General features: G+C 36.6%; 1 protein-coding gene across 2 annotated transcripts; it reads right to left on the bottom strand.

The window, feature by feature from the left end:
* Positions 1-14289: 14289 nt before the first annotated feature.
* Positions 14290-17594, bottom strand: LOC127159290 (CD48 antigen-like). 2 transcript variants are annotated; one of them, XM_051102169.1, is made up of 6 exons: positions 17507-17594; positions 16732-17034; positions 16103-16393; positions 15871-15996; positions 15209-15276; positions 14290-14475 (listed from the first exon to the last, which is right to left on the bottom strand). In XM_051102169.1, the coding sequence occupies exons 1-6, from the start codon at positions 17556-17558 to the stop codon at positions 14422-14424; spliced, it is 894 nt and encodes a 297-aa protein (XP_050958126.1). In that variant the 5' UTR covers positions 17559-17594; the 3' UTR covers positions 14290-14421. The 2 variants fall into 2 exon arrangements, with proteins under 2 accessions (XP_050958126.1, XP_050958127.1); XM_051102170.1 differs by having other exon boundaries at positions 15871-15924.
* Positions 17595-19608: the final 2014 nt, after the last annotated feature.

Below are 19608 nucleotides of genomic sequence, written 5' to 3'. Positions count from 1 at the left end.
ATTCACGTGAAACACATCAATGTTATACACTGCTGTAGGTCTTGAGTTTATGATATCAATTTCTGTACAATAGTTAAAAATTGCATTTAAACAACATGCCTTTTATTCATATAAACATTTCATTTATTAATAAAATTAAAATTTTCAGACAGTGTGCAGTTAAAACACCTTTTTTTGTAATTTCTCAAATGCATGGCAAAAATTGTATTCACATGCTGAAGCCACAGTGCAAAATATTAACTGCAACAGGACAAACCGTTTTAGAATGGAGCAAAATATATAGCTAAAGTGGCTCAGTGGGCAGCAGTCACCTTACAGCTAGTCTCGAGTAGTCAGACCTTTGCCTAACCACATAGAAAATGCAACACCCCAAAAGGGCTCAGTTGCCAGGGCGACCATCTGATAACATGGGTTTTATTGCTCAAAGGAATGCAAGCAGAGCAATGCTCACTACATTTACCCATAGGAAAGAAACAATGCCCATAGAAATAGACTCTCCCCTATTCATTCACAAACAAACCTTTCTTTGCCCTTCCTATCACACTGTCACACCCCTATGGACTGTTTATGTTGGTTTCTCCCTCTTGTGCCTTTATTTGGTTGTTCCTGTTTCCTGTCCTCGTTTAATCACCATTAGTTTTCCTTGTATCACCTATCATAAGTTTATTGATATCACCTGTCTTTATGAGTTGCATTCTGTTCAGTGTTTGGTGTCCGGTCCCATTCGTGGAGTACGCCCGGGAGTTCTGTGGGCTGGCCATTATGTCGGTGCTGGACGACGCCACGCTCAACTCTCTGTTCTGGATTGGGGCGAATTACTACCACCCTGTGGACCTCCCAGACACCATAGGACTGAGCTGGAGGGAAGGGATCCTCCGGTGTCTGGAGAGTGTCCGGCCCTAATCCAGAACCAGCCCGCCAGCTGCTGCTCGCTCAGGACCGCCGGCCGCCGCCCAGCACTCAAATCCGCAGGCCGCCGCCCAGCGCTCAAACCCGCCGGCCACCGCTCTGTGCTCAAGCCCACTGGCCTCTCATGTGGCAAGCCACCTTAACATTGAGGATATTATGGACCTGGTGATCCCCATGGGGTTTGATGCCCCTATTGTCTCTCCTTCTCCTTCGTCTCCGCTGGTCCCGTCCAGCCCTCCTACGTCTCCGCTGGTCCCATCCAGCGCTCCTACTTCTCCGCTGGTCCCGTCCAGCCCTCCTACGTCTTCCGAGTGCCCTCCAGAGCACCCTCCAGTTCCATTGCCTCCAGAGCGCCCTCCAGAGCCCACGCCTCCTGAACTGTCCTGGGCCTGTAGAACCCTAATTTCCCCCAAGAAAATGTTTTTGGGGGGCCATATGCCTGAACTGCCTGCTCCGCCATGGCCTCCCAGACTGTCTGATCCACCATGGCTTCCCAGACGGTCTGCTCTGCCATAGCTCCCCGAGCTCCCTGATCCGCCATGGCCTCCTGAACTGTGTGCTCCGCCATGGCTCCCTGAGCTCTCTAATCCGCCCTGGAGGCCTTCCTTCTCTCCGCCCTGTGTCTGCTCTGCACCAGCCTCCAGGGGGAGTAATGTCACACCCCTGTGGACTGTTTATGTTGGTTTCTCCCTCTTGTGCCCTTATTTGGTTGTTCCTGTTTCCTGTCCTCGTTTAATCACCGTTAATTTTCCTTGTATCACCTGTGTCTTAATTAAGATTATTGTTATCACCTGTCGTTATAAGTTGCATTCTGTTCAGTGTTTGGTGTCCGGTCTCCTCAATGTTTGTTTCTACCCTCCTCCTGTGGATTTACCTGTATATATAATATACAATACAATATATACAATAATATATAATAATATACAATAATATATGGCTTATCTGTGTTCTTCAAGCCATCTTGTGTATTTTCATAAGCCATTGCTAATCGGCATACATAGAATATTAGTTGTCTGTCTCATTCTGTGATAAGAATCCACATCAGATCACATAAGGAAGTTATTTCAAACACTCGACTGATGTTGTGAATTAAAAACAAGTTATAATGTTTTTTTTTTTTGTTTTTTTTTTAATAACTTTTGTTTTTAAAATTTTTTGGGGGGGTTTAGAAAAACTTATCATTGCATTTCATTAGAAGGAAAGATGATCTGCGTGTGTTGCTTTTTCAAATATAAGCGGGGAGGCATTTCCTCATTTCAGCACATGAAATTGCGGGCACATATACAGTAAATTCCGAGAGAAATAAAACAAGGAAGTTATTTAAATGCAAAACTAAAAAAAAACGCGCCCGCCTCACCATGTCACCACTTGAACGCGACTGAAGTACATGTATAATTTACATTATAAATAATAATTTAGCATTTGGATGCATCTCAAATATGAAAATATTATGGAATATATGGATTTGTGCTGAACGAGAGAGGTAGGATACAAGAGCACAAAGCTCCATTTCACAGACAGTTGAGTGGCAAGCCTTTAAAGTACTCTTTTGTCAGTGAAAGACGAGTTCAGAATCAGCACATGGCCACTGTCTGTGGGCTTTGTTTTCAAGTGCGCAACTGCTGGCATTCGCTATTCTTCTGCTGGTGGTTATCAAACAGCGTTGCATTACTGCGGGCGCCCCCTTCTGGATTGAAAATAGTAAATAAAGGTGAGTTACATCACCTGCTGTCATATCAGCACATGTGTGACAGAGTTTGCTGATGTCCAGATGTTGAGTCTGGTTGCTGATGGAATTGTTGATCACACAGCTGTAGGTGTTTTTATCCTGATATTCCACCTCCAGAGGTAGAGAGAGACTGATGCTGAGATCAGACACACTGATGCTGGACAATAAACTGTTTCCTTTGTACCAGGAGAGAGTCATATGACTCACATTCACCACTGAACACAACAATGAACAATTCTGCTGTGATAGTAATGATGGTGAACATTGTGAACTGCTGATAACAGGACTAGGCAGACAAGCTGGAAAACATAAGGCAATAAACAAATCTGGATTAAAACAATGAACAATTTATGTTCCATTCAGTATGTTTACTAAATGTTGAGTGTTTTCACAGTCAGGGTGTGTGCCATCTTAAACTACAAAATATCAGCATGTAAAAAAAAAAAAAACAATATTTTACATATAATTAACAATATTTGAAAGACAAATGACCTATATTCACCATGGACAGAAACACTGAATGTTTCTGATGACAGTTTTGCTCCCCTTATCTCTAGTTGATAAACTCCAGCATGTTCAGTTGTGATGATTGTGATGGTCAGAGATCCAGTTTGTTCAGCTTCAGTCTCTCTTTGAATCTCCCATCAGTACCATTATATGTGTTGGTGACTCCAGCAGCTCTACTGATTTGAGCTATCAGGGACCTTTCAGCTTGAAATTTCCACAGTATGTCATCGTCTTCATGTATTTCAGTAACATCAGTGTTTAGAGTGACAGAATCTCCCTCCATTATGGATAGTGACTCACCAAACACACCTTCTGTTGTTTATAAATCCTGAAATCAATTGTAGTTCGTAATCTTTAGATGTGAATTGAAGAACAGCAGCAGACACAATAAAGAACACTGCTGATGCAGGAAAAGGCAGGCAAGATGGAAACCATTAGAGAAAAAATTATCTGTAATAAAGTGTTAATTGTAACATCAGTCAGTCATTGCAGCCAGAGGTCAATGCTGATACTGACCACCCTGAGATGTCTAATGTAAAAATGTTTGTTTGGAGCTGTCACCACTAGGAGGCAGTATCCCTGTAGTGAGGGGTTTTCAAAACAGACTAACACTCAGAAAAACGGGAGGCAGGGGAGGATCTAATGGGGGGCAGATGAAGTGGCAACTGGCACCCAAAACATTTACAGGTCACTAAATACAGGAAAAGTAACCCAAACCAATTATGTGTTTAAAGTTTTTTTTTTTTTTTTTTTTTTTTTTTTTTTTTTTTGCTTGTTTGTTTGTTCTTAGACATTTTAATCAATGTGAGATAGCCTGTTTCTGAAATTTTAAGAAAACTAAAAGAGAGGTCTAGAATTTGAATCTGTGAATGTGAAATTTCGCAAGCAACAGAATTAGATTTATTACAGAAATCACTGATTAGCCCATAAACAGTGCTGTCAGAAGGCATCAGTGTTTGGCGGCATTGTGAAGAACAAATGTCTCCACAAGGATAGCAAAACTTGACATTTTAACATCGTGGAACGATTTTGTCATACCCCACAAGGAAATCCGCCTATAAACCATAGTTTATTTTGTAAAGCTTATTATTCGTTAAACAAAAATGTGTTTAAAAAATAGACAAAATGTGTAGTCATGTAAAGTTGACTACCGGACGCCTGCCGCACTAAATAAATCCTTGACCACACCATCCCCCTTTATTTATTTATTTACAGGTCCTTCTCAAAAAAATTAGCATATTGTGATAAAGTTCATTATTTTCTGTAATGTACTGATAAACATTAGACTTTCATATATTTTAGATTCATTACACACAACTGAAGTAGTTCAAGCCTTTTATTGTTTTAATATTGATGATTTTGGCATACAGCTCATGAAAACCCAAAATTCCTATCTCAAAAAATTAGCATATTTCATCCGACCAATAAAAGAAAAGTGTTTTTAATACAAAAAAAGTCAACCTTCAAATAATTATGTTCAGTTATGCACTCAATACTTGGTCGGGAATCCTTTTGCAGAAATGACTGCTTCAATGCGGCGTGGCATGGAGGCAATCAGCCTGTGGCACTGCTGAGGTGTTATGGAGGCCCAGGATGCTTCGATCCAGAGCTCATCCAGAGTGTTGGGTCTTGCGTCTCTCAACTTTCTCTTCACAATATCCCACAGATTCTCTATGGGGTTCAGGTCAGGAGAGTTGGCAGGCCAATTGAGCACAGTAATACCATGGTCAGTAAACCATTTACCAGTGGTTTTGGCACTGTGAGCAGGTGCCAGGTCGTGCTGAAAAATGAAATCTTCATCTCCATAAAGCTTTTCAGCAGATGGAAGCATGAAGTGCTCCAAAATCTCCTGATAGCTAGCTGCATTGACCGCAGCTGACATGGCACCCCAGACCATCACTGACTGTGGGTACTTGACACTGGACTTCAGGCATTTTGGCATTTCCCTCTCCCCAGTCTTCCTCCAGACTCTGGCACCTTGATTTCCGAATGACATGCAAAATTTGCTTTCATCCGAAAAAAGTACTTTGGACCACTGAGCAACAGTCCAGTGCTGCTTCTCTGTAGCCCAGGTCAGGCGCTTCTGCCGCTGTTTCTGGTTCAAAAGTGGCTTGACCTGGGGAATGCGGCACCTGTAGCCCATTTCCTGCACACGCCTGTACACGGTGGCTCTGGATGTTTCTACTCCAGACTCAGTCCACTGCTTCCGCAGGTTCCCCAATGTCTGGAATCGGTCCTTCTCCACAATCTTCCTCAGGGTCCGGTCACCTCTTCTCGTTGTGCAGCGTTTTCTGCCACACTTTTTCCTTCCCACAGACTTCCCACTGAGGTGCCTTGATACAGCACTCTGGGAACAGCCTATTCGTTCAGAAATTTCTTTCTGTGTCTCACCCTCTTGCTTGAGGGTGTCAGTGATGGCCTTCTGGACAGCAGTCAGGTCGGCAGTCTTACCCATGATTGCGGTTTTGAGTAATGAACCAGGTTGGGAGTTTTTAAAAGCCTCAGGAATCTTTTGCAGGTGTTTAGAGTTAATTAGTTGATTCAGACGATTAGGTTAATAGCTCGTTTAGAGAACCTTTTCATGATATGCTAATTTTTTGAGATAGGAATTTTGGGTTTTCATGAGCTGTATGCCAAAATCATCAATATTAAAACAATAAAAGGCTTGAACTACTTCAGTTGTGTGTAATGAATCTAAAATATATGAAAGTCTAATGTTTATCAGTACATTACAGAAAATAATGAACTTTATCACAATATGCTAATTTTTTGAGAAGGACCTGTATTTTTCACTGATGATAGTGAATATTGACTGCGTCTGCAATTCTGCCTGAAACTGATGTTTGTTTTCCACAGCAGAATCAGAATCATACAGGCTTGAAACAATATAACGGTGAACAGCATCTTTAAAGGGGTCCTATTATGCTCTTTTACAAAGTCTTGATTTTGTTTTTGGGGCGTAATAGAACATGCTCTCATGCTTGGTGGTTCAAAAAACTGATTATTCACATAATTTACATTATTACAATTCCTTTCTTCCCAGCCTAGCACAAATGGCTCGATTAGTTCTGGGTTCAATGAAGGCCCACCTTCCAAAAAACAAAATGTGTTGTGATTGGTTAGCCGTCCCACTGCGTTGTGATTGGCAAACAGCTTAGACGGTGTTTCAATTACCAAATCAGCAAGTTCCATCTGCGCCGTTATAGTTAAGGATGTATTAAGGTATAGTTGATAATACAGTAGTGTAGGACTCTTATTGTCAGCCTGTGAGATTGTTATATTACATTTATCTTGCTAATTTATTTAATTATTTACATGCTTAGTTTCATTGACCGAAACCAACTCCAGCATTAGGCAGATTAATGTTTTTAATATGACTTCATTTGTATCACATGACAACGAATAAAAACATTGTAAGTTACTAATTATAATGCTGAAAAATAGTACCACTTTAAATAAAAGAGCTCTAATTCAGATGGCAAATGTTTTTAAAGAAGACAAATCATATTTAAAAGGTGAGGTAGTTTTTGCGACACCTGTGTATTCCATGTTCATTATGGCAGACAATATTATAGTGGCACCTATTGGAATTAAAAATGAATGAATTCAGGTAAGGTAAAATTATAAACTATTGTGTTTGTCTTTCTACTTAGTCTTATGATGTTGTATCATAGTGTTAATGGTAGCAGTGTGGTGAAATTTTGTCATGTACTTCTGTAACAGAAGCTGAATGTCTTTACATTTAGTTTACGTTTATGTTAATTAACATTAATTTACACAGGGCTAAACTAAAATATTTCAGACTGCATACATAAGCTGTCATCATTTGTACAACAGATTCATCAATAATCATTCCATGTGATGGTTTACAATGTACGTGTCACGCTGTCGTGTACGGAGAATGAGGAGTAGGGACGAGGAGATCTGGAACATGCACTTTTATTGAATAATCCACGCAAGGAGCAGGAACGGACAGGAACAGCAGGGAATCCAAAGCAAAATGACACGAAAAGACTAAACAGACATAGAGTGACTCACACATTAACCGACAACCAAACGGGGGACACAACCAAACTTAAATGCACAGACCAATCAGGGGAAGACATGTGTGAATGATCAAACAGCGACGTAATAATTGAAGACAGAACAGGAAAGACCAAATAAGGGCATACATAGTGAAAACCACAAAAACAAAAACAAATACACCGGGGAGGGAGGGTGGGTGCCCTGGAGGCTCGTGCAGGGCAGACACAGGAGGGAGAGGAGGTACACCTCCAGGGCGGATCAGGGAGCTTAGGGAGCCATGGCGGAGCATACAGTCCAGTATGCCAGTATTCTTTCACAATATGCCACAAGTAAAACAAAATAAAAACCAAAAAAAAAAAAAACCAGTAAAAAAACAATTTATTTCTTTTTCACACAAATTTTGCACTATAGGCCACTCACCAGACATTTTATTTCTAAATGTGTATGAAACTATGTAATTTTGCCACGGACTATTTTTTTTTTTCCCAATGCGACTTAAAGTGTACACGCTGTATTTCAAACATTTTAAAGGTGTGAAGAGCAAGTTACACACAATTGGAAAGTTAAAAGTTATGTAGCAAAAATATTTAGTTTTCATAACTCTCTGATACAAGGTACAAAGCTGTCTGGGGCAAGACCCTTTTGAAAGGTACTAATATATACTTACATTTTAGTTTTTGTATTTTAGGGTGAGAGATTTGTAATTTATAATTTTTCTGAGAGTGTACAAATAAGTGAAAATTAGAGTACTGAATCATAGTTCATTGTTGGACGATGATATACAGCATACAGTACTTGCACCAAGTTTATTATCCGTACTGGTTACACTTTATTTTGATGTCCACTTTAGACATTCTACTGACTGTGAGTAACTTTGCAACTACATGTCAACTTATTCTCATTAACATGCAACTAAATGTCTACTAACTCTCAGGGTCAGATAGAATATTTTAAACACCTGTGAAAGGGTTAGGTTAGGTTTAGGGTTAGTAAAATAAGTTTACATATACTTGCAAAGTTTCTTATAGTCAGTGTGTTGTATGTTGTGGACCCATCAAAATAAAGTGTTAGAAGATATTAAGCAGACAGTCTACTAATACTCTAATGACTGCTATTTGGTGGATGTGTTGTTGCAAAGTTACTTACTTTTAGTAGAACTTCTAAAGTGGCCTATCAAAATAAAGTGTCACCGCAAGTTTTTAACTCTTTCTGTATGCATTTCATTGATGTCTGAGCTGTTCTTCATGTGTTTGTAATCATAGGTGAAACCAAGACTGTGTCAGTGATGGACGGAGAATCTGTCACTCTACACCCTGATGACACTGAAGTACAGAGCAATGATCTGATACTCTGGATGTTTGGAGATACTGTCCTAGCTGAAATCTACAAAACAGCCCAACTAGTCTCTATATACAATGGTGACGACGGACGATTCCGAGACAAACTGTAGTATAATAACCAGACTGGATCTCTCACTATAACAAAATGCAAAACCTCAAACTCTGGACTTTATGAACTGAAGATCAACAGCAACAGACATACTGTACACCAGAGATTCATTGTTACTGTCAGTGGTGAGTAGATCAAATCTGTCAATGGTATTGTATTCGGGGCTATTAAACAGTCCTAAAGTTAAATGAACAAATTTGTTAAGCATACTATTAGTATCTTTAACTGTTTGATAGACTCCTATTGACATTGTCATATTAACATCATTATTTGAAACTTACTGTAAGACAATCATGTTTTTATTGAAATAAAAATAAAATAAATAAATACTGATGTATTCACACCATTATTGTATATATTTGTATGTAATTTTATTTTTTTAACACTAGTATTTGTCATTACAGCACAGCATCTGTCTTCAGGTGAAATAGCAGGGATTGCTGTTGTTCTGCTGGTGTTTGTTACTACAGTTGCTGTTGTGATTTACTATCGCTGGAAGATCTCTAAACTAAAATGTAAATATTACAGCTAATACAACAAGGGAAAAACAGTTTAAAGGTTTCAATGTGTAAAAATGTTTGTTCATAACAAACTGTGTGTATGCATATGTGTACTTCATGACTATTATGGTCTTCTTAAAGCACAACAGTTTTCCTGACCTGTTGAACTTGGTGCTAGCTCTGGACAGGCTGGTCTTTTGCCTGGTTTTGGCTCGTTATTTGTGAGCGTTGATATGAACATTAGACTGTTGTATCTTTGCGGTGTTCGTTTGTTACCCACACAAACCACGCCCACCTTAAAACGGGACATTCATTTCAATAGACGATTAAACTTGTCAGACTACTTCAGTAGGCTAGACAATAATGTATAGGCAGATATATGACTGTAATGTGCTGTCATAAACAAGCAACAATAGGATTCTGAGGTTTAGCTCAGTGTTGCTGATCCTCAAATACCCACCAGATGGTGACATTTATCTGTTAAAATCCAAATAATATATTTTACTTTCTGTAAATTTGTTGTTGTTGTCTTTTCAAGAGAATTGTGTAGTGGTGTAGATTTATTTTATAGAGACCACCAATAGTATATGATGTGAAAATAGGCAAGTTGCTCGTTATCGTAAATATTTTCATTGTATATATTGTAATTATTGTTATATGTCAAACTCTAAAAAAGTGCCTTACATTTTATATACATAATAATATATACATATATTATTTTCCTCAAACAAATGTGAAAGATCTTTGCATATTCCTGTAATAAATGCCATTAACATAAATATGATTCATAATGACTGTGAATTTTGAGTTTGTTTGTCACTAAATGATTTTTGTTTATGAGTTTTTCATAAACACTAAATGTAAATAAATGAACTAAGCTACATCAAGCCATTTATTGCAAGTATTGTTTATGTTAATTTTCGAGTTCAAAACTCTGTTAAAACTCTGATACACTAAACTTTCACTTTCAATCGTTTACTCAACTCAATCCTGAATACAGCGTCAAATCAACTGTAATTAAAAACGCTCGATGTATCTGTATTTTCTGTATGTATTTATTTTTCTGTGTCTGTATTTTCTTTATGTATTTATTTTGGATAGTTGAGATTGAGTTTGAACACTAGATGGCGCTCTGCTGCCTGTAGTAGGTTATACAAAATGTATGAATGTATCAGGCCATTAATTTCTCCCCTTCTTTTATTTGTACATTTCTGCTAATATTGTATATCTTCCCGACATTTCAAATTAAGATTCATAACAAGACCAACAAAGGCCAAGAATGCACTGGTCTCTTCAGTGAATCAACGGTGCTCTTTGGATACTTGGAGGTAAATATCAGCAGAAAAGACGAAATACTCCAAGGCACTCGTGTAGAAAAAAAAGCCTTTAATAGACTGGGCTAAATCATTAAAACAATTAAAAGTGTGGATCTACGAGTTTCGGCTTCACAGCCTTCTTCAGGATACACATCAAAGTAATTTATCATAGTAATTTGTGGAACTTGTGGTATATGCGTTGAATTGATTTGTAAAGATTATGAAAATGAAAGACAAATGTTGTTAATAAAATTGCAGGAAGACATGTCATTTAAAAATCCGTTGGTAAAAAACTATATGAAAGATAAGGTGTTGCAATGTAAACGCAACAAGACTATATTTGAGAGTATAATTAAGTAATTAAATAATAAATATGGTCTTTATGTATGTATTTAGTTAAAATTTTATATTAGTTTTAAGTTAATATGAAAATAAGTTAAAAAATATAAATTAATTATATAATAGTTACATGCATAGTCCTTCCGCATTGCTGTTCCACACTCCAGTTCAGTTACTGGCGGTAAAGCACCTAAATGCTGGATTATCACCCGCCAATAAATTAAAGAAGAATATCCTTGTCAGATGTCTCCAAGAAACCAATAGAGCTAGCAGCATGTGTAGCGTTATCAACAGAGATGGTCATTTAGCGTTTCACACACTTGATTCCGCAAACGTTTACTGTCTTGTACCTGAAATTAAAATGGTTTTTATTATTATAATGTCAAATGTTTCAAATCGAATGTTTATCATCACTGTGCGTGTAGCTGCGTGCCGCCATGTTCGCGTGATGTCACATGCACGCGCATCTCCGAAGTTAGGCTGTTGGAGTTACTTACACACCACAAGTGAGTAAATATTGCAGTTATAGTCTGCATGTGCTTTATTTTACAAAGTGTTCAAAATATGCCCAGTGAAACAGTCGCAAATCTCCCAATCAGTCAGAACAGCTTGGCAGGTGGTGGTTCCACAGCTAGAGCAGTTGCAGATCTTTTTGCAGTTCATCACAACTCCAAAATGTGTCCAAAATTTGATGCCATCAGAATCTTTCAAGGTGAGATTTTTTTTTATAGGTTCTTTTGCAGGTGAACTTGTCATTTCGAGAGCTATTTTAACTGCTTGAAACATTGATTTTAACTTAAATTGCTGATTTAATTGCATTTGAATAAGCTTTTAATTGTGTGGTGTGTGAATTATCCTACTGGTTATGTATAAATCTTTTGTTCACGATTTATGAAAGAGGTGTCTGTTATGTCTGTAAACTGGCCTGTAAATATACGCTCATGCATCACCAACGTGGTGTTATATTTTTGGTCTAAATATGTTACAACCTGTCTGTGTCAGCCAATAGCAAAATAATAGTTTAATTCCATTTCAGAGGTTGTTTCGCTAGATGTCTGTGCATTAGCCAAGCTCTTTAGTGGATTAATTATTTAGTATTCTTTTAAAGTATTTTGGCAATCGTATTCATATTCATATCTTGTGTCCAGTATTTTCTGTCGGGTGTTTAGAGACCCAGTGAATAATGAATGACTCTTTTGAATTAATTCTTTTTGCATATTTGGCCAAACGGATTAGCAGAATGGTTCGAATTGATTCATGATTCAGTCTGAATGATTCTTTTAGCACACTGATGCACAGAATTGTTTGCTAGCAATGAGATAACAGCATTGCCCAATACTTTTTTCCTGATAATAAACAAAAATTTACCTCTGCATCCTCAAGCTACTATCAAATGTGTATTTCTAAGAGACAAAAAAAGTATTATTATTATTATTATTATTATTATTATTATTATTATTATTATTATTATCACCATCATTATTATCTTTATCAGACAACCCAAACCTGTTTCCTGATATGAAACAATACAAACCTATGGTCTGCCTTATTATTGGTTTATTTATTATTTGTTAATTTTCTCGTATGTTCAAAAATTTTTACATTATTCACTTTAAGGGGTCTAAAATAAAGAAAAGATACTATTTCCAGCACTTTAGTATACTAAATGTCCTGCGGGTTTTTTTTTTTTTTTTTTTTTTTTTTTTTTTTTTTTGTACTCGAGTGCAGTAAATTTTGGTTGAAAAAATGAGAATCGTGTAAGAGAATCATGATCTCAATTCCCATGGAGAAAAATCGTGATCCACATTTAAGCAAGAATTGTGCAGCCCTAAAATGTATATATATAATATATATATATATGTGTGTGTATGTATATGTAATGTTTTTAACTATTATGCAATAGCTATACAGAAGGTATCTGTGACTTATCAACTTTTTATATACATTTGTTAAAGTTAAATAAACAATTGCAAACAATAAATATTAAATAAATAAATAAATAAATAAATAAATAAAAACATTGTGCCTCATTTGTGCCTATTTTTGGAGAGGTGAATTCTTGTTTCATTACAGAGTGCTAGGCTAATGCTGGGTATGCACTGCAACAAATTTAGCCTCGATTTTCACTCGCTGACAGTTTTATAGAAATCTCTGGCAATTGCCCAAACTCAGAGGTAAATCAGTGCCATTTGACATGAGTAACAATCACATGGTCTGTGGTATCAAAGACGCAATCTGAGAGAAGCCCAGATTTGTCACTGAGGCCCGAGAAATATGTAGCATGCTAAATGTCTGAACCTGTCAGTGACTCTGAGTGTGAAATGTGTTTTGACTTTTTAGTTTTAGTGAAAAGATTATGTGGGCAAAAGCACCATTACGCATTGATGGTCATTCATTTATAGTTTTATTGTAGGCATAGATGTACAAAATCACCCCCCTTTTTTGGAGAATTTTAAAATGGATTTAGCTATTTGTGTTCGACTTGGGTCTGAAGGAGTACAGTGAATAATCACATTGCATTATGAATCAAGTGTCATGCTACAAGCTTACAAAGACAAAATGCTGTAACATCTGAGAAAAGTGGTGTTTATATTGTTGAATTGCACTTTTATTTATTTATTTTTTTACACTTTAAGCCAAACTCACCCTTTACAGAACAGTTAATTATCAATAACCACAACATTATGTCATACACTGTCAAGTTTGGAGAGTCGTTTTAGAAATAAATATAGACAAAAAACTTGGTGACTTTTGTCAGAGCTGAAAATAACAAATGAAACTAGTACTGGTGTGTAGCTGCGGAGTCAAAGTATTTAAGATCATATTGCATAAAATATGTGATCTTTACATATTGCACAGTAATATTAAATTCAAATTCAAATTAAATAAAATTGTTTGATTTGAGATCTTTTTTTTTGTTGTTGTTAACCATCAACATTTATGATCTCAGTATTTCGGGGTGAACTGGTTTTGTGTAAAGCAGAAGTAAAACTGTGAACATCATACATATGTGTGAACAAAAAACACCCTTAAACCACGAGCTACTGACACATCAAGACAAACATGCACAAACTGACATCAACCACAGATGTCCATTCATAGACACAAGCTCATGCAGAAGCTGTTTATCCACCCAACAGATCAAACCACAGCAGGTTTCATTTTGGCTTGCAAACTGAGCTTGTTAGTGGAGCCAGAGCCTCAAACTGCCAAAGGGCTCTTAAGATGCTGAACTCCAGGATCCTTGGCATATCGGACCACTACCATATATTGAGAAACACTGGACTAAAACAACAAGGAAACGTGTGGTTTCTTCATTGTTTTAGCCAGTGATTCTCAATTCTGGTCCAGCATCCCAAGCTCTGCCATGAACTGAGCAGACAGGGTCCGTATATAGTGTTTAATGCTGAGCACAGGATATCTGTTCACTTGATAAAATGCACCATGGGGAACAACATTTCTTGTCAACAGAACAGAAGCTTTAAGATCTCTGTGGTTTTCAACCTTTCGTCAATTTTATTTATTTATTTATTTTTTTTGCATTTGTTGCTTCCCAAAACTCAATCATAGACTCTGCAGAGTGTTGCAGAAACTTCCTAGTGAAACGATCGCTCAGATGGATCTGGTACAGCTGACTGAAGATTGATCATCTTCTAGTGACGACACCTGCGTACACTACATCCTGCTCTTCTTTAACGTTCTGTAAACAACACATCACATATATTTAATGATAAAATATTCTATATTAAAATGTGACAAATTCAACTTAAAATTAGCTATTTTGACTGTAGTCAGCACTGTTATTGGGGAAAACAAATTAAATGCCACAAATCATCTGCCTCATCTAGCCACCTTTTTTTTTTTGCAGTGTGGAAGTAAACCATTTTCTGTGAATGTCTGGTTCATTAGATGTTAACTAAAGAACAATAACAAAGTGAAGTGGTAAATCCATTTGCATTACACACCAATGTGTTTATGATTAATAAATTAAAACAATATGATGACAAATACCAGTTTGTGGTATCAACCAAATGGACTGTTTTTATACAGCTAAAATAGCAGGAAGCAAATAACACCTGAAGCCTTAAATAAATAACTAGTTGGCTGGTGTAAATGCAGCCTTGTAAAGCTGGTTTAACTTTGAATTAAAAACAAATTGACGTTTCTGTTTCTGTCTCAATCTTAAACATAGTCATGCAAATCAGCAGAAATATGTGCATTTTTGCACTTTCATTTCTTGAAAACGTTGGTTTTCTTGTGAAATCATTTAACAATATAACACAGTAACTTCTTGAAATATGGTGTTTTTACTCGGTAAAGTGACAGTCAGAATTTTTTCTTCACATGCAAGCACAGTACATTTACATAAATCTGCCTCACAGCTGAAATGATACAGAGACAAACAACATAAAATAGGAATCAAAGATTCTTACTGGTTTCTGTGCTTTTCTTTTGTAGAATGTTGGATCAGCGTAAGTGATCTCCTCTTCACAACCCTGAACTGTTTCAATGATAATAGATGCATAAAAAAAAACTACACTCTTAAAAATAAAAGTGCTTCACAATGCCATAGAAGAATCTTTTTTGTCTAAATAGTTTTATAAAGAACCTTTAACATCTGAAGAACTTTGCTATTTCACAAAAGGTTCTTCAGATTATAAAAAGGTAAGGAAGAGATGGTTCTTTGACTGAATGGTTCTTTGTGGAACCAAAAATGGTTCTTTTATGGCAGCGCTGTGAAGCACCTTTATTTTTAAGCGTGTATGTCATAAGGGCTGTGTAAAACCAGCCAAGGCTTAATGGTTAGAGATTTGGACTTGTAACCCAAAGGTTGTGGGTTCAAGTTTGCGATACCAGCATGGATTGAAGGTTTGTAGAGAAAACTGTTTTATAACTGATTCTGATGCAGTTTGAGAATTTTAGTAAATGGGTAAATAGTTTTGCATAGTATCATTTTATATATATATATATATATATATATATATGTGTGTGTGTGTATATGTGTGTATATATATATATATATATATATATATATATATATATATATATATATATGGACTTGTTATAATAGTTAAAAGCAGTAGGTAACACTTGCCTTTTTGATCTGTTTTCCTGTGTTTCCTGCAGATGCAGAAGATCCCAACTGCTGCTACAATCAACAGAGATCCAACAACAGCAAACATCAACACTATCAGAGAAGGAGGAAACTGTGTTGCACTGTCTAAAGAGAGACCGTAATGTATAAGTGCTTGTGTCAATCTGATCTATGTAAAAATACAGAGATTGGGTCAGTAAATACTCAGTAACTAATATCAGCGCTGCTGTACCTGCACATGTGTGACAGAGTTTGCTGATGTCCAGATGTTGAGTCTGGTTGCTGATGGGATTGTTGATCACACAGCTGTAGGTGTTTTTATCCTGATATTCCACCTCCAGAGGTAGAGAGAGACTGATGCTGAGATCAGACACACTGATGCTGGACAATAAACTGTTTCCTTTGTACCAGGAGAGACTCACATGACCCACATTCACCACTGAACACAACAATGAACAATTCTGCTGTGATGATGATGAACAGTTTGAAGAGTTACTGTTGATGACAGGAACAGGCAGACGAGCTGAAAAAATGAGATAATTTATACTATCTTTTGAGTGAGTGTTTGATGTCATTCAGTGATTGTGTGGTTTTAGAATTGTAAAATATTATGCTGTTTGAGATGCTGACAACATAATCACAATATAAGTACAGTTGAAAAGTTGAAAAGTCAAAAATTAGTGTGTATCTCACATTTTACAATTCCAATATTGAAAAATTAAATATTTATGATGCATCTACTTTAAAGCTATAACAAATGAAAAGAAAAAGAAGTCAAGTCAAGTCACTTTTATTTATATACAGCTTTTAACAATACAGAATTGTGACAAAGCGGCTAAAAGAAACCAATGTTTAACTCACCATAGACGGTAAGACTGAAATTCTTGCTCACAGCAGTCAGTAGTTTATAGAGTCCAGCATGTTCAGTTGTGATGTTTGTGATGGTCAGAGATCCATTTTGGTCATCCAGGCTCAGTCTGTCTCTGAATCTCCCATCAAGAACATCATCATATATAGTGATGCTGTCAGCAGGTAAATTGATTTCAGCTATTAAAGTGTTTTTCATTCCAAACCTCCATAGAATCAGATCATCATTTATTTCAGTAAGACTAGAATTTAGAGTGACTGAATCTCCCTCCATCACTGAAACTGACTTCACTGCATCTGTATCAGCAAATAGCGGAGAACAAAGAACTGGTCACATTTTAAGGCTAATTACCTTTATTTACTTAAGATCACTGGTTTGTAGTAATTTTAATAAAAATGAAAAACAAAGAAAACAGCAGCACAGATGCAAAACATGTCACAACAAAAACATATCAACAGACGTATGTTAGGATTGAATGTGAGCCAGTAAATGAAATTAATTTAATAATAATGAATGGAGTTGCAAGATTTAGTTTAGTTTACAGCTTTATTAATCCCCTTGGGGCAATTAGTTTTGACTGTTGTGGTGCTTCACATTTACAAACAACACTTTATAAACATACACACAGCCCTACCAGACACTGTTTGAGCAGCACCCAAAAGGTGACTAAATTGAGAAATGAACACTAGAGAAAGGTATTTGTTGTATTTTAGACAATGAATGAATCAGTAATAATATGCCTATTGAATTTAAGAAGGAATAACTTACCAACAGGTTGCAAGCAGAACAACATGACAGCATAAAACAATGTCTTTGACATTTCTAATAGCCACCCTGCAATTACAACACTGAAAGTCCTAACAATGGACTGTTTCGACTTGACAGAACTGTGATACTAATCTAGTGTGTGTGGATCCTCCCCCAAAGGGACTTCACTGCAAACACCCTTTGGTCAGTGCAGTCCAGCAGTGCTCACATATACTATAGTGTTACAATATATTTACGTCTGGCTATTAAGACTGTTTTTAGTGGCTTAAGTGGCTTTAGTTCTAATTTATTTATTTATTTATTTATTTATTTATTTATTTATTTATTTATTTATTTAAGCAACCAACAAGTTTGTTTCCCAGCATTGTACATTTATCAGTGTTTATTTCTTCTGGAAGACCTTTTTCATATTTAGGATCACATTTATAATTAATATTAGTTTAAAAGAATGCTTGTACTTACGAATGTATAATCTGCTGATTCAGCGTTATTAAAGAAGCGGAAATGTACAAGAAATGTACAAGAACAAGAGGAACTGATATGTGTCTGATAAGTGAATGTAGCAAGACTTCAGAGTGCTAAATTAACAGAAAACAGTTAGTCAGTACAAGATGTATTTTGCAGACATTTAACAGAATTTTTGGACACTGACACTGTTCTTACACTTTCATGCCACATGTCTGTTTTCCCACGAAAGCAAGAGAAAAAACAGTTGAACGTGTAATAACAGAATATAGACAAAACATATATGGCAAACTATCCAATGCATATGTGTGTTTGCAAGGCGAAAAGGTTGAAAGATCTTATTTGCCACGTGTGTTAGTGTTGAGCAATGTAGCCAATCATAGATGTATCTGTTGATTTCTTGGACACCTCTGATTGGCCATTGCTTTCAAGTTATTAAGAATTCACTCACTGCTCAAAACAGGATTTTTTCTTTTATTTTCAGAACGCTTGCAAAATCTACACAAAAAAAAGTGTAGACACATTGCACATAACAGACTCGTGCAGTGTAGAGAGCTTCATTGATGCTGTTGCAATTATTTGTAAAAGTATTGACTCAAAAACTTTGCAGTTCTCTAATTGCGCGTTGCTATTCCTTTTGTAGTGAAAAGTTATTGCTTTGCTGCACTCCACCATTCGTTCACTCATTCATTCATGTATTTATTTCACAACTGTATGATAAAACACAGAACCAGTCATCATACGTCTTCCATTGCAGTCAGCTAATAAGTGCCAATGTCTCAAACTTGTTTCACTTTTGTTGAATCTTGAATTATGACTGGTGGAAATTGCATTGGAGATACCTTAAATCGAGTCACAATAATGACTGATTGCAGAACAGCAGAACCATACGTCACAGCAGTCACACGGCAGCAACGCCGCGGCAGCAGGCTCAGACGGTAGTGGGCGGAGCCATCGTCTCAGACAGGAAATGGGTGGAAATAATGAGAAGAAGAAGAACAACGTTATGGCGGACGAAGAGTTCACGGTAAAAAGTTGTCTGTGTAGTTAATCGATTGTTGAATAAAGTTAATGAATAAGTTACATATAACGTTGCTATTTATATATTTTTTGTATAAATGGGCTTTGCTATGTACTTACTTTATCACATACTATCATAATTTACAGCCTGGTTTCACATACAGGGTTTAAACCAAGCCAGCATTAGGCTATAGTTCAATTAAGACATTTAAGTAACGTTGGCTTTTACAAATGTGCCTTTGGTAAAAAGATTGCATGTGGCATTTTGAGACAAAGACAATAGTAATGACATATTTTAGTGATATGTCATTGAAAGTGTCTGTGCGGGCATTCATATTATCTTGAGACTAGGCTTAAGCCTGGTTTCACTTTGTTTGGTTAGTTTTAGTTTTTTATTTTAATTTGTTTTGGCACTGCTTTTGTTTTGTTTGTTTGTTTTTTTGCATTGGTTACCCTGTTTTTGGCACTGATCAACATGTTATGTATTTTTTTCCCCATAGAGACATATAACAATCCAAAAAGGAATAACATTACCTCATTTGCAGCAATGCAAAACTTGCTGCAACAATTTTCACTGTCCTTTTTGTGAGGCTGGTGTCTTCAAACCCAACAGACAG

Source organism: Labeo rohita, unplaced genomic scaffold (genome assembly GCF_022985175.1).
Source record: "Labeo rohita strain BAU-BD-2019 unplaced genomic scaffold, IGBB_LRoh.1.0 scaffold_206, whole genome shotgun sequence".
NCBI classification, from domain to species: domain Eukaryota; kingdom Metazoa; phylum Chordata; class Actinopteri; order Cypriniformes; family Cyprinidae; genus Labeo; species Labeo rohita.
The sequence above is the reverse complement of the archived record's forward strand: the minus strand, read 5'-3'. Positions and strand labels throughout refer to the sequence as shown.

What these genes read in the sequence shown, in the direction of transcription:
- LOC127159290 (XM_051102169.1), bottom strand. Translation starts at nt 17,558, where the DNA reads ATGTCAAAGACATTGTTTTATGCTGTCATGTTGTTCTGCTTGCAACCT. An exon ending in GTTCTGCTTGCAACCTGTTG is followed by an intron (nt 17,035 to 17,506) that starts GTAAGTTATTCC and finishes TTGCTGATACAG; the next exon opens with ATGCAGTGAAGTCAGTTTCA. An exon ending in TTTCAGTCTTACCGTCTATG is followed by an intron (nt 16,394 to 16,731) that starts GTGAGTTAAACA and finishes TCATTTTTTCAG; the next exon opens with CTCGTCTGCCTGTTCCTGTC.